Here is a 25,066-nt window from a genome sequence, read left to right as displayed (position 1 = left end):
GACAAAAAGGAGATGCAATTGTGTAAACACAAAAAAATGCCCAAATCTTCGACTGACGACTCGGATCAGGAGTGGCGAGCAAAATATCGCGGAAGTAATATTTGCTAAGTGTTGAGAGCTCTCAGTCGATAAATATGGACAGTCGACAAGACAACTAAATAATTGCCGATAACGAGAACAAAGGAAAATTACTAAGTCTTGAGACATCGGTGTCGCGAATGAAGTTTCGTTCAATCAACAAAAGGGACGCAACAAACAAAAATTATGATGGGTTGGATGCTAGGTAAATACCTTGGCAATGGGACCAATAGTTTTGGAGGCAATTTTTTGTTTGGGCGAGCGGGTATGGCCACGGTGAAATGGAACTGACACGATCATGGTGTAGTGAAGCCGAAGATCACGGAATCCACTGACCAGATCATGGTGTAGTGAAGCCGAAGATCTCGGAATCCACTGACCATAAAGGCTGGGAAATATGGTCCGTATTAACCATCAAGAATTAAAGCCGCAATTGCCTCCGGTTTTTTCACTTTTAATTTTCTCGTCAATTCGCCTTCTTATCCAATAATTAACAAAAGACTCTTCACATCTTTTGTCAATTGAAAGGTTTTTCCTTGGTAATTTTTAGGCGAAACAAGTTGTTTTGATGCTTACATGCATACGTTTTCTATATTTCTCCCGAATTACGTCATTATACTTGTATTTAATGCATATATGGAAGAAGTCAAATCTGTAGATACAGGTATTTAGTCCGCAGAAGCACTGAGGAACAAGTGCCGACTCTATAGAAACACTGATAAAATGTTGAGTCTGCAAAAATGTGGTAACTCACATCAAATCTCATACATGTTAACACCACCCAGAGAGCGAGTTGTGCTTATAAGTTCATGAACACTTCTTGCTCTAACTTTATTTTTGGTCGGAATGCTCTAATTTATTTAGCTTACATGATTATGCCTCGCTTCTCATATTTGAACTTCAAGTAACTAGATCTGGAAGATAACATGAGAAAAGCAAGTAGGTAACCTATTCTCCTTCTATGGGTAATGTGACTAAGTCTGAAGGACTTTTGTAGAAGGAGAACAAGCTCGAGAAGGGGAACAACTTTATAGAACATGAAGAGGTCACCATTCTTGGAAGAACCTGTTTATAAAAGGTGAACAGACCATATAATAAAGTTCACACGGAAGGGATAGTTCTACATAGAAGCGTCTACATGCCGGTGGGAAAACCCAGTTCTATATTAATTTAAATTGTATCCAAATTAGTGTTTTATAGTTATTTTTAAGTGAAAAATCTTGCTAAAAGCAACTGGAGTAAATCAAATATTAGGCAGATCGCAGAAATAGAGGGTTCTACTTTAGTAAATGGCCTATAATACTCCGCAGAAAAGCAATTTGATAGTCAAAGTAGGTCACATCAATGGCTAATTGATTGGATATAAAAGCTTCCAACAGATATTTTGAAGCTTGGAAGTCTTTGAAAACATATAATGAAAGTAGTTGGTGGCAATTACTTTGATTAGAAATTAAGAAGCTCACCGACAACTCCCTCTCTCTCTCTCTCTCTCTCTCTCTCTCTCTCTCATTGAATTATCTTGCTTCCCTTTGTGCAAATAAAGTTATTTATGATTGTAAATCTCTATAAAGGGCATGAATAATTATAATCAGAATAGAGAATGATATAGTGTTATAAGAGGTGCTTGAGTTTGTAGAAACGGCTCCAGTAGTTTCAAGTAGAAGTAGTGCATTGTGTAACATCTCAAGTTTTACATAGCGGATTCTAGCCTTGTTGAGGCCGTTAATGCTGGGAGAGTGGAACAGGCCAAGTGGAAGATTGGGCTGGAGCACTATAATTTTAAATCACATTTTTTATAACTCTGTACGTTTTCAATTTTTTATGTTGGATGAAAAATTTTGAGATCTACACAAGTGTATATGTTTGGGAAAAACATCAAAAAAGTCATAAACATATTGCATTTGTACCAATTTAGTCTTAAATCTTTCAATTTGATCAATTTAGTCCTTAACATTTTTATATTGGTACCAATTAAATCCATTTGGCCAATTTAAGCCGGAAATCGCTGATGTGGACACTAGCCACCCTATATGGCACGGCCGGCGGATGGTAGGCGCTAATGTGGATATTTTTAATAAATTTTAAATAATTTTTGCATTTTTATTAATTTTTAAAAAAAATATTTTTTTCTTTTTTCTATTCTTTATTTTTCCTTCTCTTTCCTTTGGCGTGTGGCCGATAATCTGCCATGGCTGGCGATCGGTGGCCAGAGAGGGAATCTCAACCCTCGTCGGTAGGCTGAACATCCTCGCTTGTGGCCAGTCGCCGGCCATAGCCGAGTATCGGCCACGGGCTAAAGGAAAGAGAAGGAAAAAACGAAAAAGAAAAAATAATAAAATATTCAAAATATTATAAAAAAAAAATGTCCATGTTAGTGTTGGCTGCGCCATGTAGGACGAGCATTGCCATTAATGGAAATATATAGATACCAGATTATTATCCTGTGCATACTATTTCTCTTAAGGAAATACATAACTCACCACGGGCATTGTCGTTAATGGAATTTCAGTGATTTTTTCTTTATTAAGGAAGGAATCCTTCTTTGCTTTATAGTAGTATAGTTATAGATAAACCAACGCAAGAGATATACCAATTTAGCCCCTTGGAAAGTAATTTTTTTTTGCAACATATAAATTAACATAAAGTCGAATGAAAATATATATATATATATATATATATATATATATATATATATATATATATAACTATGTACACTTTAGATACGAAAAGATTTAATTGCAATTTTAAGTGGATAATTCCGATATCATGAGCTATATTGCAAATCTACATTTTGATATACCATATGTAATTACTATTCACATCAATCAACTAAATATCTAAAATACAATTTTTTTAAAAAAATTACATATAAACAGGGAGAGGCAGGCTTATTAGCTTCCCTGCCCCGCCAAAACCCCCGTCGCCGGTTTCTCGCGGGGGTGGAAATGGCACCATGTTCGGGTCCGGGCACCAAGAGGCAGCGGGATATCGCCCATCCCGTGCCCAACCCTCGTGAAAAAGAAGTAGTGACGAGGCACGATTCAAGAATCTTTTGTCTCCCTTTCTGGTCTAGGCATGGGAGGGGTGGGCATTTAGGGATGGAAGGATGAGAAGTTCGTTTTCCGATCGTGACCGAAACAGTGGCAAAAACGTACACGAATACCTCCTGTTCCCCCAACAATGACCGAACGGGGGTCGTGTCCCGAACGTCCCCCGGTCTGCTCCATCATACGGTTCCGACCCGTGCTACACGACATGCAGAAACAGCCTCGTCTCGAGCCACCTTTGCGAAGTGAACCCCAGCTCACGTCTGCTTATCCGGTCCTGTGGTCTCCAGTTGTCTCCCTCCTTCCCATATATGAAGTCTCTCTCTCTCACTCTCTCTCTCTCTCCAACGATCTGCAATTGGACAGAGACATCGTCTCTCTCTCTAAAGACCAGAGTCTCTCTCTCTCTCTCTCCCCCAACACCCTCCAAGCCTCCATCTTTATCAGGCAGTGCCCGTCTAAATTAGCAATCTTTTGCTTCTTCTTTCCATCGTTTTCTCGCTACGTTTTGGCTTGTCATTCCGTAACGTGACTCGCTGTAAAAATTTCCCCACAATGTCGCATGTCCCGGTCTCTTGCCAAACGGACGTCGACAGCGAGAAATATCTAATCTTTCTGGGACCAAACCCCCGAATCCGCGCGAGCTGCTGCTAAAGCTTCGAGCTTTAAGCCTCGCGATGCTTCGTCGGAGCTCGTAGTCCACTTCCTCGCTTCTGGGTTCTTCGGGAAAATGAGGGACGGAGATGTTTCCCACGTCGATTTGGAGCAGGGGGGTCATCGTCGCCGTAGTGATGCGAGCGCCGAAGACGACGACGACGGGAGCGCGTGCTTCTCAGACGCGGACGATGGCGACGGCTCGTGCCGCTCCCCGTTCTACTCCACCACCGGCGGGTCCTACGACGAGTGCAGCTTCGCCTGCGCGTCGGGTCGCGAGGCGACGGCCTCGGGAGGGCGGGGGCGATCCTCCGGGTCGGAGCAGTCGGTGGAGATCGAGGTGGTGGAGAGAGAAGTGAAGGTGCATTTGGGGAAGGCGGAGAGGGAGAGAGAGAGAGATTGCAGGATTTGCCACTTGGGTTTGGAGAGCAACAGCCACGAGTCCGGTGTCGCCATTGAATTGGGTTGCGCTTGCAAGGACGATTTGGCTACTGCTCACAAGAACTGTGCTGAGACCTGGTTCAAGATCAAGGGCAACAAGTGAGTCACGATACTCAATCACGCTTATATATTTGGTTCCTTCAATGCCTGGCTTTCTGTAAATTGGTTCGTGTTCTGTGTGGCTTTTATTGATGTCACTTGAGCACGCACAATACTGCACATGGATTTGGTTCTAGATGACGAGTCTCTGTTTGTCAATCGACGCTTGTTTCCGGCAAATTATGATTTATTATTTTGAAGTGTGAGCATTCATCATGGAAGAATTAGTGTGGATTGAATGCAAATAATTTGTGGCAGGCTTGATGAACTTAGACGCAAAGTGAAATGACATTAGAGCTGGTTTTGGTAAAGTTAGTAGGAGAGAGAGAGAGAGAGAGTGAAGCAGAAGAGAGTCCTGATGAAGTGTCTATCTGGCCTGATGATTCCTTGTTGCCTAATCTCTTTTTCCTGAATTGTGTTGGAATCTCCACTGTTGCCCCTTTCTTGTGGTCCTTTGCTTTAACTACAAGTGCGGTTGATTCCTAGTGGTCCATATTCATTCTCTGGCGAGTCATTTGCATTTGTCTTTGCATCTCATAGCAACGTTTAATTTTTTTTAATAAAGAGCGGCTTCATTATGTTAGCTTCCAAGAACAAGAATCCATGATCTTATGTCCTATTCTTCTCAGCTTTTCTCCTCAGGACTTGCTTAAATTGCAGAAGTTTAATGTTTCTGTAGGCAGCTCCTGATAGCAGTTGGCATTCTTGAATGTCTGCGGAGAATCCCATGACCTCTTGTGCTTTGCACAAATCAATTCTTTTTTTTCCACTCGGTAGTATTTGTTTGAAGCGTGACTCTGGACCATAATTGAAAAAAAAAAAAAAACTATTTAAGTGCATGGCAAATTTCAAAATTTGGCGCAACTCAGTCCCAAAATTTTCTGATGGAGTGATCTTTGGCCTAAAACTTTAGAAGAATGATCGATTGAGTCCTTCTGTTTAACTTTGTCAATCAATTTAATGGAAATCTTACATGCCAGTGCGACTGGCAGTGAATGGCATAGCCACCAAAGGAATTTCGTCAAATTTTTTACAAAAGGACTTGATTGAAATTTTGTTATTAGTTTTAAGACTTAATTTTTCCATTGAATAGTTTTAGGACTGAACTACTCTCCACACAAATGTTTTAGGACTTCTAATGCACTTCCTAAATTTAGCTACTTCACTTGTACCGTTCCCACTTAACAATCTGAAGCAGCCTGCTCATGCCATAATGTTTTTTAACGATGCTCCTCATTCCATTTTCGTTATATAACTGGAGTAGTCCAGACTAGGCTCTATATACCGTTGCCACTATTTCCCTTGGCACTGAAAAGGAAAGGAATCACCACATGTTTGTTGCAGAACTTCCTTTTACTTGTGAAAAGACATCACTTAAGGTTTCACTATGACTGGTTCTGACTGAAGCACAGCAAATTGACAGAAAAGGGAAAAAGGAGTGACAAGATAGAACAATGCGAGAGCCTACTTATAAAAGAAAAAGATAGAAACGATCTGAGAGCCGATCTACCTTGAGCTTCAGAAAGAAAACAGAAGTGTATTTTTATCCTTACTTTTTCCTTTGGCCATTTCTCTTTCTCCCCCTGCCCACGTTGCCATACTGAATCAGATCAATCTGTTTGATGCATAATGTCCTTTAGGCAATCTGAGATCGAGTTCAATAGGGACTGAAACAGTAAGGATTTATTTTTGCACCTTTTTATCTCGCAACGCAAGCCTAGGCCATTGTACCACGGTAGACTCTGCAAGAGCTGGCACTTGTTAGTGTGTTATGTCACAAGTGCGTTGCAAGGATCTTGCGGTGTTGGTATGGCATTTCAGAAGCCAACCTAGTATGTTCTTTGGCTCACGCTATCAGAAACTTTCAATTATCTATTGTCTCTTTTATATGATGTTCTGTATTATGACAACCTTGGTGTGCCATTTCTTAAGCCAACCTAGACCATTCTTGGGACACGATCAGAAACTTACACTTACTCTACACTGTCTCGTCCATGTAATACTGTGTATTACAAGAATCTCTATGTTCTTGAAACATCAAATATCTACTTGGCTTATCCATTGGCCTATGGTGAATTGTCGTTCTGATTCTAATTATTTGTTATGATTGCATTACTCGAAGATTTTGAATTTACTGCACTGTCATTATACTTGATAATTCTTTTTCCAAACTCCAAGGACCATTTGTCTCCCTAAATGATTGAAAACGAAATTTGCTAATTTGTGTTTCTGTAATTTTGAGGCCTTCTTTGGTGTGTTGTGTAGTGCTCTTGGATAGATTTTAAACTCTTCAAAAGCTTTCTCTATTCAAAATGACATGCGAAACTGAGCTTGCCCAGCCTGGTAAACTTGTTCTGCTATTTTCTGCTCTTTACCTGCATTTACATTCAATATCATTCTGCGTATTACAGGACCTGTGAGATCTGCCAGTCCATTGCACGTAATGTGTCTGGTGCAAGTGAGATAGAGGCGACAGAGCAGTCAAATGAAACCCATAGTGCCACGGCTGCGTCTGCAGTCTTGGCCCCAATACCTCCTTCTGAAACCCGAAGCTTCTGGCATGGCCATCGACTACTAAATTTTCTGCTCGCTTGCATGGTATTTGCATTTGTCATATCATGGCTGTTCCACTTCAGAATGCCATCCTCGTGAATTTATGTATCTGGTTCTTTCAAGAAGTACATAGTACAAAGAAAAGGGACAAAGAGATTGAGACAGAGTTGTAAAGGAGCCTGCAGGGCACGTTTCCAGGTAGTTGGTGCTTGAGTATAGATTAGCCATGAGCTTCTCGGTGTTTACGCAGCTCATCATGTGATTTCATGTGTTTGTTCATACTTGTCCAACTTATTCATCTATGCGAGTTCCCCCATAATTTATAGGTTCGTAATCATCAGGGTTCAATCTTCATCTACTTCCACTGTAAACCCGATTTGAGTATTGGGTGGAGTTGTAAATAGGATTAATATCTCCACAAAACATTCTGCAGAGTATTGTGCTCTTTTTCTCCGCAACCTCAGTTTGTGTGCTTCTGGATTTCGACTCTATATCTGGTAGGAGTTAGAGAAAAGAGGATCTAGTGTTCTCGAAGTGCCTCATTGATCTAACTAGAAGCAGTAGTAGCATTTTGTATCATTTTCCGAGTTTGTCATTCATCATCGACTAGTTGATGAAACATTATGGATAACATAAGAGATCACAATATGAATTGGATGAAGCCTACCATCTTCCTCAGACAACTGACTTGACAATGACTTCGATTGATGCGACTTTAGACAAAGAAGAAAACACAAAATAAGCACTAACAAAACAAATGATAAACATATGCTTCTTCAATGTCTATTTGTTTTAGCTTCTAAACTTGCACCATCTCTAAGACACTGGTTGGCTTGATCTTCTGAGCCAAGCCTCAACAGGCAGGCAGCTTGAAGGTACAAAGCCGTTGGCCAATCAGGGAAAATCACCAGGGCTTGCACAGCATCGCCAAGAGCTTCTCTTGGCATGTCATTCATCACGTACGAGAAACACCGTCTCACGTAGACCGTAGGCGACGCCAGCAAACCGCCCTCGATGAACTGCACGAGAACACAAGAAGCAACATTGAAACTTCCTTCTGTTGACAGTTACAGGAACTAGGAACCCAGTAGAAGCCCATTCGCATTAGACTGGACTACACCTTCCGTAACTAGATATTTTTTTTTTTGGTAAGGATCCGTAACTAGATATTTAGGCTTCTACCATATGCAAATCGCCCACTATTCAACATAAATTAGATTGTATATGGCAAATTTGTTGTCTGAGAACTTCTAGGTAGTATTGGCCTGTTCTAGATAATATACACAGAAGTAAGCTGTTTGTATGAATCTACAAGAATCTAACCCTGGGGTAAGTATGCATTACAAGTAGATAATTCCCAGTTTTCTCACGTTCGTGAAGCTACACCAACTTAATACAAGACTCACTTGTGTATAGCAATCGATGGCAGCTGCAAATTCTTTAGCTTTAAAACAAGCATCTCCACGCGTCTTAGAATTCAAGATCTCCTGCAATTGCTTAGTCCACATCTGGAAGGATAACTGCAATGGGATAATAATTTGAAATGTGTTAAGAGTCAGATCATGGTGAAGGAAAGAACATTTCTGTTTTTTTTAATGAAGAGACAACATCAACATGCAGGAAGAAATAAATTTCACTTCTACATGGTAATCGAACAATTGAATTATCAACAGCCGATTGCTTTGACAGTCAGACTTGTAATGACAAACTTATCACTTATCGGCGGGAAAAGAAAAAAAAAATATGGCTGCACCAGTTTTCTGAGCAACAATTGACTTCAGCCTGTACTGTCTGAGTCCAATAGTAGTTCCAAAGGCAGCTCACTTAATAGAAGATCAATTTGACATCCAAACCTAATAGCACCTTCCTTATACAGAAAGGAATTCTTGCTGTTCAGAAATTTATTAATTATCAAATGCATTTTGGAACAAAGGGATGAGGAGGGAGGTTTCTGTTTTTATTCACTTATGGTTGAGATAATATGGTTTGAACACTGAACCGAACTATGATTTTCATTTCAATTCCGTTCAATTCAGAGAGGACATTTGGAAAAATCAGTTCACAAACCAAACCGAACCATTTCATGGCCATCCATTCTGTTACAATCTTATTTTTTCCGAAGGAGATCCAAGCCGCCAAGAAGCCGAACTTTTTTATTTGCCTTTACATGTTTCTTTGATGTGAAGGGGGTTGTTCAAAAGGTTTTCCAGAGTTAATTAAGTTAAGATTTAAAGGAGAACCATGGCAATTTATCAGTAAAAAAATCCACCGCTCTAGCCTCTTCCTGACCACTTTCCTAAATTTTTGCCTACTTTTTGAAGTTTTTCTGTCACCATCTCGACATTCTCTTGCAGTTCTTTTTCTTTTTTTGGCCGTTTGCCACCGTCCAACTGTATCCGTTACTGTTCTAGGACTAATACGATTTTTACAATCTAATCAAATTAATTTTTGGAAAAAAAAAAAGTGAGCCAATTGGTTTAGTTCTCTTGGAACCAAATTGAATCGAATAATCAAAATTTAGTTTGGTTTAGTTCAGTATCAAAGACCTGTTTACATATTTCTCCTTTTCTTCTGCCCCGTTGGTTCTAACTCCATCGAAGTTGTTTTCTGATGAACACGTTTTTCTAAAACACAATTGTGGCAGGGAAGAGTAAAACAGACGTTTCCCTCTTCTTATGAAAGTCGGTTTTTAGGCAAGATTCCTTATCAAAGTTAAGTAGGACGGTTTGCGCCCAATTTCTGTCCTTTTACCTTTTAAAGACAAATTATATGTACATTGATCCTAGTGCACAAATTAATTATGATACGACTTTACTCCATCTAGGAAAAATTAAAAGTATGAAAGAACAAAGACAGACCTCAGTGCCAATTCCCTCGTCATCCTCGTATCCATTCGTCTCCAGGATCTCATGAATGGCAGTGAGATCCATTCTAGAACAAGCTTGTCCTAAGGGTGTTCGAACAAGTGCTTCTGTTATGGAGACTTCCTCTTTGACACCCAGCAGAACATGTGACGGTACCTGCTCTTTCACTGATCAATAAGTAACTCCTTCGAAGAAGTTCATCTGTTCAAGAGTGTTGTATCTACTACTGCAATCAACATACTTGTAAGCTTAATACATTCAGAAAGGCGTGGCACTAAGAAACGAGTACAAAGCACCTTGGCCTAAACAAAGCAGGAAACTATAATCCAAGAATGATTTGTAGAATTTGAATAACTACATTCTTCAATTTATGTACATATCAGGTTGAGCAGAAATTTGGTCCTGCTAAGAAGTTCATGTTGATTATGATGTGAACTGTGTTCATGACGGAACAAGAAGAGTCATGCATGAAGGGATAGCCCAGCTGATTTTTGAATAAAATACTGATGAAAAGAGAATTATGAGCAGATGAATGCCTCAACTGCATAACACCTTTGACAGTTTTTTTTTTGGTCGAACACCTTTAAGAGTTTAAGTGTGGCATTTTATATGTTTAAGAACCCTGATAAGAGAAAGAAGAACATGAACTATTCTGGATACCTCTGCTTCTTTCTGTAGTGATCTCAGAATTGTAACAAGTGACTTGGCATTTGGCCTCTCACGAACTTCATCCTGCAAACAACGGGAAGCTAAGCGAAACAACTCAATAGCATCTGCGCTCGAAAATTGACCCTCCAAAGCAGAATCCATTAACATCAAGAAGTTCTTGCTTCGTATTTGGTCAAGCGCCTGAAAAGTGAAACAAGGGAGAGAGTGGTTATTTAAATTGTCTAGCAAGTCGTTCTTTAATTATCCGAGTGTTTTCAACTAGTGCCCCTGAAGCATTTGTTAGGTATAATTTTTTTGGAATAATTCAATTTTCAAAGCACTGATTATGCATAATACATGGTGTAATCAATGCATTGGAAACTATAAGGTTTCCTTATTTGATAGTGCCTCGTTAACAAAACCCTTATCATTTAACACTTACTTGTGCGTTTAAACGAAGCCTTACGCTTGAGACGCAAAAATAAAGTAAAGTGTATAAAGATAATGAGTGTTAGGATCGCTCCATCTTTTCGAAAAAAATCAAGCTGACATGAATGGGGCAACAATGTATAAAGCATATTGATTAACATAAATATCCAGAAGTAAGAGGAACTAGATTGTCTACCGTGCAGAAAAGATAATTAGGCCAGCATTTTCATTGCATCTTCTTGGCTATATGTGTCATGGCAACTTCTTACAAGATGGTAGGATACGCAAATGTTTTCTAGGAGAAACAAGCATAGCAGCTCACTATGGCTGGTATCCTTGAAGATTGTATTCAAAAGAAAGATCGCAAAGACACTATGGAAGGCCCATAATCACTCTATCAAAGCTTAAAGAAGATGTTCATATTATTAATATCTTGAATTCTAGATACTCCAATTCAAGACAACATCAAACTTTTAACTACATCATTTGATGCCCATGATAAGTGACCAAATCTTACAGATAAGGCTTCTTGGTATTAGCTAGGCATAACATTTTGATATTCAAACACCACTGATCTTCTAGTTGGCTGAAGCAGCTGCTTTATATGATAAGGGTGAGATGTAAATCTGGTTGAATCCTCAATTTTGCACCCCAGGTGAAGGACTAGGCATTGTCTTTATTTAAGTGCTCATGCAGAGGTACAACTAAACATGCGTATTCATTTACTGTGCATGTATGTGTATAAGGGAAGCCTACATCACGCAGTGGCCTTATATATGTTGCTATAGGTGCCTGTAATTTGTAGATTTTAGTCATGTAGTACTTAGTTTAGATTATACTATAACATACACAAACGTTACATATAGTACAAATGCACATATAGGTATGCCTGTCTTGAATCTTGAGAATTGTTGAAGCTGAGTGCCAATGAATAAGTTTAATTCTGTAATCTTCTGATTAAGAGTGATTCTTGACTATTGCTTATATAAGCCAAATTCTTTACAAAATACAAAGTGTGCAGAGTAGTACAAATTTCCACTTGCAGTTGAAATATCTGAATGAGACATACATGTGCGGGCGGAATGTTTTTGCCACAAAGTAGATCGAGCAACATGGTACCAAAACTGTAAATCGCACTTGTTGCACTCATCGTACCTGCCAAAATAAGGTCATTTTCTGGTAGTTATAACTTAGATCCATTTTGCAAACAAGCTCATTTCAAATTTCAAAAATGCTTCCTAGCAAATCCTGATATGGAGATAATGACTCAAAATCACAGCAGTACAAGAAATTTAGACCTGTCAAGATCAGCGGTAAAATTTCGCTCTTTGTTAATATTTTTCATGTCAAGGTCACAGCTGTTTGCTTATGATTAAGACATGTAAACATCACTTGTGCAGTACCATATCAATTTTAGGACAAATCCAAGATATAAAACTAAGTAGTTCCATATTTTCAGGATTAATGCTTACCAAGATGACTTAACTAAAAACAGACACCAAGTAAAGTTCCAATTTATATACCAATACTATCTTCCCAATTGTTGGAAGCATATTTACTTGGGTTGGCACACAGTTGATTGGTGCCCTCCGTGTAAACTGTGTTTTGTGAAAAAGGGAAAGAAGATCGTGAAAGTCTGAAGATTATTCTGTCTTAAAATCCACAGGGTGTCATTTGAATACCATGAAGAAGTATACAAAATTACTACTGATAAAGAAGTCTTTGCATCCAAAAGAAGCTCCAATTGTTGAACCATACGTAGAGTACAGTCAGCACAATTAAATTTACAATTTCTAAGTGAGAATTGCTCTCATTTTGTATCTTGGAAACGAGAGATATAACTTTCGCCAGATTGGAACCCAAGAGTTTCAAATCCGGTAGCGCACTTATCGGCATAAGCAATCATGCAGGGATCTTCTACATCAATCATCTCTAGGCCCTAGGCGAAGACACTCCACATAGACAAATTGCCCTAAACTAAGAAGCAACTACTCTCTCCTTGAAGAATTTTCGTATTGTATCTTCTCTTTAACCATTGCTTATGCTGCATGATAAAGTGCCACACCATGAAAATGAAGAAATGAATGAAACGGAGAATTCTTAATTTTTAGAAAAGATTTAGACCATGTTCATAGTTGGCCAAAGTCTACCACCCGCTCAATAATGGCACAAAGAGTAGCAACATAACTCAGATACTTGTGTGTCGAGTATCCACCTGTTCTGAAATATTCAGGGGATGGAAAAGCTAATTTAGTGCGGTAGCTCCTCCAATCTACATTGTTCTTCACAAGGCCGAAACAGGACAACCTGGGATTGCCATCCTACCATGATATCAAGCCATTTAGAAGAGAATTTAATGCATGACACAGAGGCGAAGCTGCGTAAATACCAATACCTGATCAAACAAAACCCTGTACGCATGCAAATCATGGTACAATGGCTTCCCTTTGCTGCTACAATACTCTAATGCTTGTGCCAAATAATAGGCTACCCGCAGTCTCATTGCCCATTTCATCGGTGGGGTCTTCCCTAGATCAATGACAAAATTGTAGATTCAAACAGAAACCACAACAAACAGTCATGTTCAAGCTAATGACTTTGCTTGAAGAACAGCACTGGCGATTCAACTGCAACCGCGTTTCTTCTTTTCTACACGAAATCATTTTTCAGATTAATAGAGGAATCCTACGCAGGGAGGTAAAATATGCCGATCCGTGCGCATAACTCGTTACTAAGAGATATCACGGGACGACTCGACTTCACATGGACATCACCAGTCAATTACTCCTCATCTTCTAAAGCAGAAGGAAAGGAAAGAAAAGAAAAAGACTCACGGAGAAAAAGATGCCTGGCAAGCGTCTCATTGGGCATGAACTCAGCCACCAGCAATCTCTCATCGCCCTCGCAGCAGCATCCTATCAGATTCGCCAGGCGCTCGCTCCTCAAGCTCCCCACCGATTTCGCCTCCTCCTGCAAAAGTCACCTCCGAATTCAAGCCGCGCCTCATCGATCACTACAGTTAAAAAACCTAAACGGACAACATCTGACAGGGAGCCGAGTTCAAGCGGTCAAACGCACGAGGAAACCCTGAGGATCGGGCCACGCGCCCCTCTCGCAGCGCTTGACGGCGACCGAGCGGCCGTCCTCGAGCTCGCCTCTGTAGACCACGTCGCCCGGCACCCCGAGCACCCCGCGGTCGGCGTCCCGCACGACGTTCTCCGGAGAGAATCCGGACGTCGCGGCTTCGAGCTGCTCGAGGCGGAACTCGGTGAAGCTGAAGCTCGGGCATGATTCCCGCTCGCCTTCGCCCCCGTTCTCTGCTCAAAAAGAATATTTATGAGCTGACGTTCGACACGAGATGAAGAATCGAAGAAGATGGAGGGGAGGGAGGGGAGGCAGCTACGGCGGAGATCGGAGGACGACGGAGGCGCGGAGGGCGGCCGGAGGCGCGGCGGTGGCGGGAAGCAGCAGGGGGAGAATTTGGAGCAACGACCTCCCATTGGGGATTTGAATTGACGGTCTACGGAATGATCGGACGGCCAGCGTTGCGCGCGCTCTTTTCGGATCAATTTGTGCCTACTGTTTTTGGTCTTTGGGATCGGAACTTTGGTCTAATTCCTACTGGGCCCCTTATAAATGGTCTAATTATCATAAAGAGAGAGCTCAAAAGCTTTTATTTTTATATAATTGCCCCCAAAAAAGTCACATAACTAATATTGCAGGCATATTTTTCAATCGAACTTCTAAACATACATTCCCCACAATAGACTGATTAATATATATATATATATATATATGTGTGTGTGTGTGTGTGTGGGGGGAAAATTCCAACCCTTGTTAGTTTTGTCCCCATATATGATGTTAAACAACATGGCGTCGTTTTATGAACTGAATTATCTCTTCTTAGCTGTCAGAGAAAAATCGCGCGATGTCAATTCATGTAATTAAGTTTACTTGTCATTGCTTTTAGTTTACGCTATTTCATAGTGTGATTTGAATCGCATCGCTTTCTTCGCTCTAGATTGGCAATGTAATGGCATTCATGGGAAACAAAGGTAACGAGGGTCAAGCTGATCTCTCGACTTTACCGGCCCTTCATGTGTTTCCTCATTTATTTGAATCAATGCTATCTGATCGAAAGGAGGTTTTGCAATAAAAGTGACGCCGACGATTCATATTCACTTGTCGGTTTTGGATTATGAATCCGTGCCGTCGCAAAACATTGTACGTTGAGCACTTTAAACCCTTTCTGATTTATGTTTAATTTCATATTTGCAGGTACCCATTTTCGCGCGGTCGTCAAATCACGTTAGTTCGTATGAAAAATTTGCTACATAGGGCATTGGGGTTTCATCGAAATAGAAGGGGGGATGGGCAAAAGATGTGACGGAGTGGGTCAAAGTCAAGCAACCGGGATACCGTGTTAAACCAAACCGATGACCCATCATTATTGATTTATACTTGACGAGGATAAGGTAAGACGAGGAGTCAAATTAAGGCGTGGGAAATCAGTGTCTATTCAATACAAACGTCCAAATCGGTTATATTCTTATCTTGGCGGGTTAATGTCACGGGCAGGGACCAAACACTAAAAAAAATTGGAATGCATGACCGCGTCTAAATTTGCGAAAAAAGGGTTTGATTTTTGCAGGGAAGGTTGACCCGTTGACCGAGGATGCCGACATTTGACCGTTGAAACATTCTCGAGGTTGGCGAGGTCCTTACGTTTCTTTTCCTTTCTCTTTTCCCGTCCTCCTTTTCCTCTTATTTGCACCATCTTACCAACACCCTTTATATTTTATTATATACCGACGTTACTTAGACAAAGACCATTTCTGCAGCTTATATATAATATATATATATTACTTAAGAAATTAAATGTGTAAAGTCGAATCTTGTCACTAATAATGCTTGTTTTACATTGAAAACAAGCCTTTTGCTATGCGTTGTCAATGGGAAAATGACCGGATCGGTTAGAACATATTGCGTGGATGTCTTGAGTCCTAAAATTTTCAATTTTGTCAATTTAGTGCTAAATCTTTGCGTGAAATCAAACCTTGCTAACGTGATGGTCCAATTATCGCCGATCATCTTACGTGGCGTACCGCCATGTTGGCAACTTCTTGCAAAAATTGGCAAAGGATTATATCAGAATTCTCGCGAAGGTTTAAAACTAAAATGAGAAAATTGAAAAGTTTAGGAAAGAATTAGTTTCCATACAATAGATTTATAACTAATTGGACAATTTCTCCCATTGTCAATGACGCAATGAAGTGAGCTTCTATCTATGTAAGAACAATTTGATGTATGCTACGGTTGACTTTACAAAATTAGTATATCACGTAATAGGGTAAGCTTTAATTCACCATTGAATACGACACAATCATTCAAATACGGATTAGTAATTGGCCTCATCACTTAGTACAATGATTTTGCAAATCAACCTTATCCCAAATGCTTATGTGGAACCTGAATTTGAAACTTAGGTCGATGATCATATCATGGTTAATGGAGTTAGGCCCTAATCAACAAGAACAGCACACACCAACTTGCTTTGCTCTCTCACACTTGTAATACAAATACAAGCAATGATTTACTCAGTGTTGACATCCAGAAATAACCTGCATGGGCCACGGCAAACTGATAAGGCCCAGAAGTGCTATTGAAATAACCTGCACTTCTTACTTGTTTCGATTGGTGGTAAAATATTTATTCACGTAGGAAAAGAAAGTTTTTGTATCTTATACGGGGAATACACTCTTGTTCTTTTACTCATGCTTACAAATACAACTCATGCAAAGGGACTTATACTCGATGTGCAATAATTTGGGATAATGACACAAATAGTCTCTGAACTCTGACTCAATGTACAATTTAATCCATGAACTTTTAATTTGTTCAATGTAGTCCCTAAACTTTAGCCAATGTTCAATGTGGTCCCTAAACTTTTGATACATGTTCAATTTAGTCATTGAACTATATGAAAGTATACAATATAGTCCCTGAATTTAAATTAATAGAAAGACTACATTGAATATTTTTATAAAGTTCAAGGACTGTATTGAACATGTACAAAAAGTTCATCGACCATATTGAACATTAGGTTAAAGTTCATAGACTATATTGAACAAATTAAAAGTTTATGGATCAAATTACACATTGAATCAAAGTTCAGGGCCTGTATGTGTCATTTTTCTCAATAATTTCTCATTTACAAGATGAATGAGAACGAGGCACTCGAGGGGTGAGCATTAACTGCCCCTAGACTTCTACAAAACCACAAATGGAAACCCTCTTTCTCGAGGTACATCGAAACACACAACCCTCAAGCGCGTGAATGTTGTTCTGGATCCCAATCAATCGCATACCACGTCGGTCGACAACTCTTGGGATGTGTTGGAACATGTAAGTTAATGATGATTGATGGTACACCGCAGACAAGAGGTGTGGCGGGTCGCGACAAGAGGCAAAAGAGAGAGACTCTCTTTCACGGAGAAAAGGAAGTAACTGAGGTTGGAACATTAGGGCATTACCCTCTTTTCATGGCAATGACTCCTTTATAACTCGTGACAATCACTTGATTCGCCAGACAGACAGACAAGGCATCTCTCTCTCTCTCTCTCTCTCTCCACGAATTTTCATTTGAATTTGCATTTGGATTGTGCAACTCCAACGGTGTTAGTGGTGGGGGACTGGGGAGGATCTTTGCTCAGCATGTTGCGAGTCGCAGGTGGTGGGGGCATTTGCCCACTGAGCCCCTTCTTTTCCACAAAGATGGACAAGCGAGCATGGGACCAGTCGGGCTGTGTCCTGTCTGCCTGCCAGCACTCCCATGTAATGCCCACATGGCCACACCAACATTAGCTGTACCATCTCTGTCTCTTCTTTTGAATATTGCAGCATAAGCATTTCGTTCGGTTACGAGTGAAGGTCGCTCATAAAACTTTTCCACATGACAGGAACTAAACTATAACCGGAAACGTCTAAAGATGGGTTTGGGGAACCACATATAAAATCAAGAAAGATACTGACGACAGACATAGTACAGATTTAAATTCACCACCTGTTATGGCATGTGGTACGGGGATGCTCGTTGCTCAGTGCTAAAAACTTACCATAGGCAAAAGGACATTCAATCAATGGCAAGCACAAAAAGTGGATGTGACGTGATCCACAGTTATAAATAGAAGCTGATCTGTTTCCCCTCTATCTGACAAAATTTTTGGCAGCACTAACAATTAAAAGTTGAAGTTCTGAGAATTGCATCTATGTACATTTTCTCGCTTCGTAAGTCTTTTATTGCATCTGTCATTAGCCCGGGTCTCGGCGTAAGAGATATGGTATTGATAACCGCCATACAAGTCCGAACAAAGAATTTTCACCCACGTCAAAACAGTGCCAGTGGAAGTAAAAAACCAAGATGCTTTCACTGGATTGAGAAATGGACATAAGATTGCTGAAATTTCCAATGTGAATGCCATGGTCTTAAACCATGCATTGTAGAGCACGACGGCCAAAACATAAAAGCTTAAGCCGAATTCCATCTTCACTACAATAAGAATCATGTTTACCCATCTTCAAAATAAGAGCCGACCACGCTGCAATATCAACTGCATGCCTTCAGGGTTTTCATCACCACCAGGCGCTGGAGGTCTTCAAGTTGGCTCCAGTGGCAGCTTTCCATAATCTACGCACCGTTCATTGCATTATCAGCAAGGACAGCATTGCCATCTTCCAGAATCTTGCCATTGACTTGTGTTCTCAGCCTCTGAACAAAGATCAAGAGGAAATGTCAATTCCAGTTAATGGACAATACATGCAGTCGGGAGATTGAAGATTAAGCCTTTTTTCACTTGAATTTACCCAATCAGCAGGGTCTCCACCATTCCCATTCAAGAGCTTGTGATTCTCTTCTTTGCTTCTAGCATCTTTCTCTTTGGTGCTCACTGGTAGGAATAGTGATGAGCCACTGGTCCGGTCAGGAAGTTCTGCACGAAGAAAATAAAAAAAATCATTAATATCTAACTACTGCCCTATTGCATTGCTAAAAGACACGACAGATGCAAAGGTTACACAGGCTAACCTGGCAATTTCTTGTCAATGAAGAATACCACCAAATTAACAGTATACCTGCAGATTAAACACAATATGAGCTTCAGCCAAAAATGCATCAGTAGTGCCGAAGAGAGATACTAACAGAAAAAAAAACAGGATTTTACCATGCAACAACAACGTCAACTGTGTAATGTTTCCGCGATGCAACAATCAAGAAGCTCTGTACCACAGCAATCAACCAGGCAAACTGCTTTATAAACCTGCAACAGAAGCATATATAAATTTGACATGTAAATACAAGTTCGTAGCACATTCAAAACTCATTAATATGGCTTTTAGAGGATACTTGACAATTACTTATCCGACTCATAAACAACTAATCCACTAAAATATTAGCCATCACCGAACATCTTCCACCAAAAAATCCAGAGGCCATTTCCCTGTCCCAGTGTTATACTACCCACTAAAATTGCGAATCCTCAAATTATTCCTCTACTTATCTGCCCAGTGTTGTAGTAACCACTAATTTTCTGACTGGTGTTAGAGCAGACATCTCACAAACCAACTGCATCTGTACCCTCGGCAATTGTATTTGCTATACCATAACGCCAGCCAGAAAATTACCGAGGTCACTAAAGTAGCTACGGAAAAATAAAATGAAAGTTTTTATTTGGTTATGGCAGCTTGCACAACAAATTCCTTCCAGAATTAAAATGCCTTACCTCTTTGTGCCATATTTCTGGTACGTGAGCACAAAGACCAAGGTAAATATCATGTGAGATGAGAATATCAGATCACCACAACCATATATCACTCCCCGAGGAACTGCAAATTCAGCACACAAAAGGAGTAAGAACGTTAACAACTTAGGATAATGCTTATGAAGCCCATAAAAATGAAGTCACTCACAGTTGATTAGAAGAACTTCCACTGCACTATGAGGACGAGGTAATCTGGCAAGTTTCGATCCCTGAATTGTGTTGCAGCAAGAAGTCAGTAAAGTGTCGATCAACAGAGTAAATGATTCCTTAGGCTCCAAATAACAAACAGATGACAAACATTTGTGAATAGCCGGAACGAACTTCTATAAAAGATGAGAGACTCTACCTCACGGCAGTGATAGTTTGGACCTGGAAGCTGTGTAGAATAAAATGTGATGATCCGAAGAATTTGAGAAGCCTGCATCATTTGTCGAAAAATAAAAAATAGGTTTAGGACTAGCAATACCATAAGAGCTAACCACTTGATCTTTCCTTTTTAAAATCCCAATCACTCTTACGATCCAAAAAAATGCACACGCTACTGTAAATGAGACGATTTAAATGAAAACAGCACTTACAACAAGAAAAGCTAAGACCCTGCACCAGACAAGAACAGTGTAGATTTTTTTGGTCTTCAGAATGAAAGGATGGAAAGTCCACTGCATAAAATATGGCCCACATTAGTTCATATCCACCATGAAAGAAACCAAACAAAGACTAGCCTTCTTCAATCTATTTATGCACAAGAACAATTGCACTCCATACTCCTTTCAATTGATAATCACAATTTGCAATCTATTCACATCTCCTCAGTGATATTGGGAATCATCAGAATCCATATTACCAAAGGCATAAAGCAACAAACATTCATAATTCATCTAGTGTGCCATTAAGCATGCACGGTTTTGCATCTTCCCGAGATGCAAACAAATTACTAAGCAGTTCCAACCTTCGAATAAATGGATAAAAAAAGATCAAGATGCTCCAGACTTGAAAAACAACAACCTTACCAATACGAAAGATACGAACACAAAAGTGAATACAGTCTCGCTGATGTAAGCTTTGTCCTGGCCAAGCTCCTACGCACACAATAACACACTCTAAAAAACATGATACGTAAAACCAGAGGACTATACTGTATCAGAGTGATTATAAACCAACCGGAAGTAGAAAGAATCCAACATCCTGAAGCGTGGGGCCAGGCCTATGTAAATAATGTACTCCTCGAGCTGCCAGGCCATGTATGTACTGTGGCAGACAAACAATACATCAGAAATAAGGTAAGAAAGAAATCGAACCTCGTTGAAAATAAAAAAAAAATAAAAAAAACTCAAAGTGTACATTCTTCTAGAGAGTTTTAGTCAATGAAATTTAATGGCCATGATGAGCAACATATTGAGCGTAAAGAAACGCCATCGACTTCTTAATTTCAATTAAAACAGAGAGAATTGAATTAACCACATTAAACGATGCTTGAACGAAACAATAGTTTGTCAATCTGCATACATTAGTATGGCATTATGCAACTAAGAGGAAACATGTCCGTGATAAGAACTCTGAGACCCAACACAAAATTGGAATCCCGCAAACCAAAAAGAAACACAAGTCCCAGAAACTGAAACTTCAGATTCATGCAGACCAAGTCCTTTTCATTGAAGAACGCCACTTGTGGGAGCAGATGACTCTCCCTTAAGTGAAAAGCATGGACTACAGGAGTTCCCTTGAAGCAACAAAAAACAATTGTAACGTATTACCAAATCCTATGCTTCTCTCGCTCATTCATTAACTTTCAGAAAAGGCCAGTCGACAATTCCTGGCAACATTGATGGTCAAACGCGAGCAATTCGTGCCGGAATGCCGAACAGAGCGCCAGCCAGATTTGAACGAAAAGGGTGACCCTAAAATCATACCTTTTTAACACCCCAATATTCTTCAAAACTTTGAAAAATTTTGACTTCGGATATTCGAAGATCAGAATTTGGAAAAGGAACACAACAACAACGCAATCCGAGTTCAAAAACTGGACAGCTTTCGGCATCAGATTCGCCAAAGAGCCAAGCAATTACAAAAAAGAAGAAGATTAGAACCTGAAAGATGAGACCGGCAAGAATGTATCTCCAGTTCTCCGCGAGGAGGTTGATCTCCGTGGTTATCTCCGCGCAAATCCTCTTCCATAGCTTCTCGAACACCCAATGGCCAAAACCGCGCAAGACACATAAAAATCACGTCAATCCCAGAGTCCCAACATCCACAACCATCGCGAACCGACATGCACAAGAAATCCCGCAGAAACGCAAGAGACAGAGAAAGAGAGAGAGAGACCTTGGAAGCCTCGCGGCCAATGTAAAGCGTCATCTCCTTCCCCTTCTCCTCCTCCTCCGTCTTCCTCCTCCGATGGCGGCTGCTGCTGCTGCTGCTGTCGCGGTCCAGTAACTAACTACGAGTTCCATGTCCTGCTGTCACGACCATGTTTCCGAGGTCAGCAAACACCGTGCATCGCCGCGACCTCAATTCCCAAGCGCTCGTCGGGAAAAACCCCGACCCGCCCCAAAAGGAAAGAAACGCCGCCCCCGGACGCGAATCGCAAGCCGGAAGGCGGCGATCTCGCGATTAGGATCTGGCGGCAGGACCGACCGACCGACCGACCGACCGAGAGAGGACGGACGGAACTTGTGTCGAAGGAGGAGGAAACGGAGAATGGCGGCGACTGGGGTTGGGCGGTGATGAATCGGAGGGGGGGGAGGCTGCTCGTCGGGGATTCCAATGGCGGCCTGCTGCTTCTTCTTCGTCGCGTGTTTTTGGTGTTGGTCTGCTGAAGGAAACGCGAGTTTTACACGGAGAGACGGTTGAAGGAGATGTGGAATAAGAGGGGGGAGGGGCGCACGGAACAAAAGCAGGCCTTCTTTTATAACATCTCCCCCCACCGCCCCCACCCCCCCCCTAAAAATTTTAAAAACATAAAAGGAAAAACGGAAATTTGGGAAAATGAAAGAAAATGCGACAAATGGAAAATGGGGGGGGAGAAAGTTCGCCGCTAGTGACCTCCTCTTGTAAGTACTTCCGTTTTTATTTATTTATTTATTTATTTTTATTTTTTTTGGAAAATGGACGCTTGTGTTTACTTGAGTTTTTACCCCCTCCCCACCCCCTCGAAACTAAAAATAAAAAGCTCTACTTGAGTTGTGATGATGACCATTGAGAAGAAAAAAAAATAATAGTAGAATGTGCCTGCTTGATTTCGCTTTTAAGGAGGCAAAAAAGTAACATTTTGCTCTTCTTGCCGGGCTTTAAAATGTTGTTTGAATTTCAATGAATTATATGTGAATTTATTTGTCGATATATATATATGTATAATATATATTACGTAAGTGGATATTTTGGGTTAAGGAGAAGTCAAAATGCATCCATCGCAATATTAAATTAAATTGAAAAGTAAAAAGGTTACGAAGACAAAGCCCTTAATTAAGCACTTTTTTCTTTTATCTTTGCTTGAGTTTTCGCCCACAAAAAAAGAGACTCTCTATTCTAGTTGTAATAACAGCGATCACAGTGCATAGTTGGTGCTTGTTAAGGGCCATTAGTTGTGCTCCGTTTTTCTTGAATGATGTTCTATTTCGATTTTCAAAATGTGTTTATCTTTTTTTTTGGTAAGGAAAAAAAAAATATATTACTGTTTATCTTTGTTATTATTGTTTCTAATAATATTACTCGGTGTCCTAGGACAATTGGGCGTAAGGAACAAGGGCGCTAGATAACAATGATATGCGGGCGATAGGGATTTTCTTGAGGATTAGTCGGGTACCTGAGCTTCGAAAGTCTCGTGCAATGTAAGGATTTCGTTGAAATTATGCTTCAGATACTAAGATTCTTATATCAAATGAATTTACAAATGACGTGACATATTTCAATTGGTTATTTAAATGGGCTTATGAAATAAAGTAACTACTTAATGTTTGTCACGCCATTAAGTGTATGTTATGGATCTTAGCATCTCTAGCATTACTCACTTTGTTAACAAGCATTTTCGACCGCACTTTCTAAGCAACTAAATGAGAAAACTTCAGTAGTTTCCCATACACATGATCATTATCTAGTCATGGACAAACAACGCTTAGAATTTTTTATTTTATTTTATAATCAAGTATAATTAGCAAGCGTCACAACTCGCTAACACAACCCTTATGACTAACAATCACGCTAGTAGTCGCTCGCAGTAGCATTAAGCATTCGTGGTATCGCTTTTTGCTTAACTTTCACAGTAGTAATCGTACGCGAGGCAAGATAACTCAACCAATTTGCGGAGTTCTACGAGTCTCCAGATAATCGGGTTTCTACATTAGTTTCTAAAAAAGAACTACGGTTTTTAGTCCCTTCCTCAACATGTTTCTCGAATAATTGCTCAAGTTTTTTTTTTTATCATAAGGGTTATTAATTGTGCCATGAAAGTATGAACATTTCTACTTTACCGGCTTTTAAAAGTGCATTTGAGATACTTACTAACAAGATTCTTATAACAAAAAATACACATGGATTTGTGTAGATCATGATGTACAGCATCATTCTTCTTCTTCTTATTTTTTGTTTTGTTTTTTTTTTTAAATTTGCGGAACGAGGGGAAAGCATATATTCCCTAGGTCGAACGTACTACAATTTGTCGGGGCAATTGAATGTGTTAATTGGAGCAGGACATTTATTTTTATTTATTTATTTTCTTTTTGTTTCCACGAGACCTACCAATAATCGGAGCAAATAGTCCGACCGGGACACACTTCTTCAGATTCAAAGTCTTGTCTTCTTCGGCGAGCTACGGAGTTTCGTTTATCGTAATCGCAGCCATCTCATTTAGGCATATGCTTTTCGATCATTGATTTATGTTTCTTATTTTTCTCGTCCATTCGAAGAAAAAAAGAAGAAGCAAACGATGAAGTTCGAGCTTTGGTTTTTCCGGTCCACATGGAGGCGTTCAAGCACCAAAAGATTAGGAAGTCGATCGTATGTCTTCGCGTAAATATGACGATGTGGATATTATGTACGTTTCTGCTCTTATTCGGTCAAGAAAAAAGAAATGGAATATGCATTGTCGATGTAATATTGATTTACCATGAACCGCCTACTTAATTGTCCGGAAGTCTCGACAAAAGCGGTGAAAAGCGAGAAGGAAAACCGGGTAAGACGTATCAGTGACGGTGCAACGATTCTCGTGAATGGATTGATAAAATTAGCGCAATCGACTACCCAGAAAATCACGTCCCCGGGATACAGTTTTCACATTCAATTTCGCCCGATGATATAATTAATAAATCGATAATAATAATAATAAGCTAATTATTAAACTTAGAAAAATCGCGACATTTTTAGCAGGCAGCTTTTAAGTACTTACGAGTTATAAGACTCTTTTCTTTTTTTCGACAAATAGGAAATAATTTCCCGAAGCTTT

General features: G+C 40.1%; 3 protein-coding genes across 4 annotated transcripts; 1 reads left to right on the top strand and 2 right to left on the bottom strand.

The window, feature by feature from the left end:
* The first annotated feature begins 3,505 nt into the window (after positions 1–3,505).
* LOC130134553 (uncharacterized) lies at positions 3,506–7,330 on the top strand. Its single transcript, XM_056314644.1, has 2 exons — positions 3,506–4,319; positions 6,731–7,330. The coding sequence occupies exons 1-2, from the start codon at positions 3,856–3,858 to the stop codon at positions 6,969–6,971; spliced, it is 705 nt and encodes a 234-aa protein (XP_056170619.1). The 5' UTR covers positions 3,506–3,855; the 3' UTR covers positions 6,972–7,330.
* A 90-nt stretch (positions 7,331–7,420) lies between these two features.
* Positions 7,421–14,414, bottom strand: LOC115691754 (serine/threonine-protein kinase BSK6-like). 2 transcript variants are annotated; one of them, XM_056314643.1, is made up of 10 exons: positions 14,217–14,414; positions 13,892–14,133; positions 13,648–13,783; positions 13,209–13,342; positions 13,029–13,134; positions 11,883–11,968; positions 10,397–10,585; positions 9,731–9,892; positions 8,279–8,392; positions 7,421–7,891 (listed from the first exon to the last, which is right to left on the bottom strand). In XM_056314643.1, the coding sequence occupies exons 1-10, from the start codon at positions 14,311–14,313 to the stop codon at positions 7,649–7,651; spliced, it is 1,509 nt and encodes a 502-aa protein (XP_056170618.1). In that variant the 5' UTR covers positions 14,314–14,414; the 3' UTR covers positions 7,421–7,648. The 2 variants fall into 2 exon arrangements, with proteins under 2 accessions (XP_056170618.1, XP_030474342.1); XM_030618482.2 differs by having other exon boundaries at positions 13,892–14,130; positions 14,217–14,413.
* Positions 14,415–18,215: 3,801 nt separating this feature from the next.
* Positions 18,216–22,375, bottom strand: LOC115691762 (phosphatidylinositol:ceramide inositolphosphotransferase 1). Its single transcript, XM_030618493.2, has 12 exons — positions 21,952–22,375; positions 21,717–21,806; positions 20,791–20,877; positions 20,640–20,708; positions 20,208–20,288; positions 19,976–20,047; positions 19,778–19,838; positions 19,591–19,693; positions 19,033–19,128; positions 18,897–18,943; positions 18,677–18,801; positions 18,216–18,581 (listed from the first exon to the last, which is right to left on the bottom strand). Exons 1-12 carry the CDS (start codon positions 21,982–21,984, stop codon positions 18,501–18,503), a joined length of 945 nt encoding a protein of 314 aa, XP_030474353.1. The 5' UTR covers positions 21,985–22,375; the 3' UTR covers positions 18,216–18,500.
* Positions 22,376–25,066: the final 2,691 nt, after the last annotated feature.

This window comes from Syzygium oleosum, unplaced genomic scaffold (genome assembly GCF_021117445.2).
Source record: "Syzygium oleosum isolate NSW1041296 unplaced genomic scaffold, Sole_v2.1 Sole_v2.09, whole genome shotgun sequence".
In the NCBI taxonomy this organism is placed as follows: domain Eukaryota; kingdom Viridiplantae; phylum Streptophyta; class Magnoliopsida; order Myrtales; family Myrtaceae; genus Syzygium; species Syzygium oleosum.
Note: the sequence above shows the minus strand (reverse complement) of the source record. Positions and strands in the feature narration are given on the sequence as shown.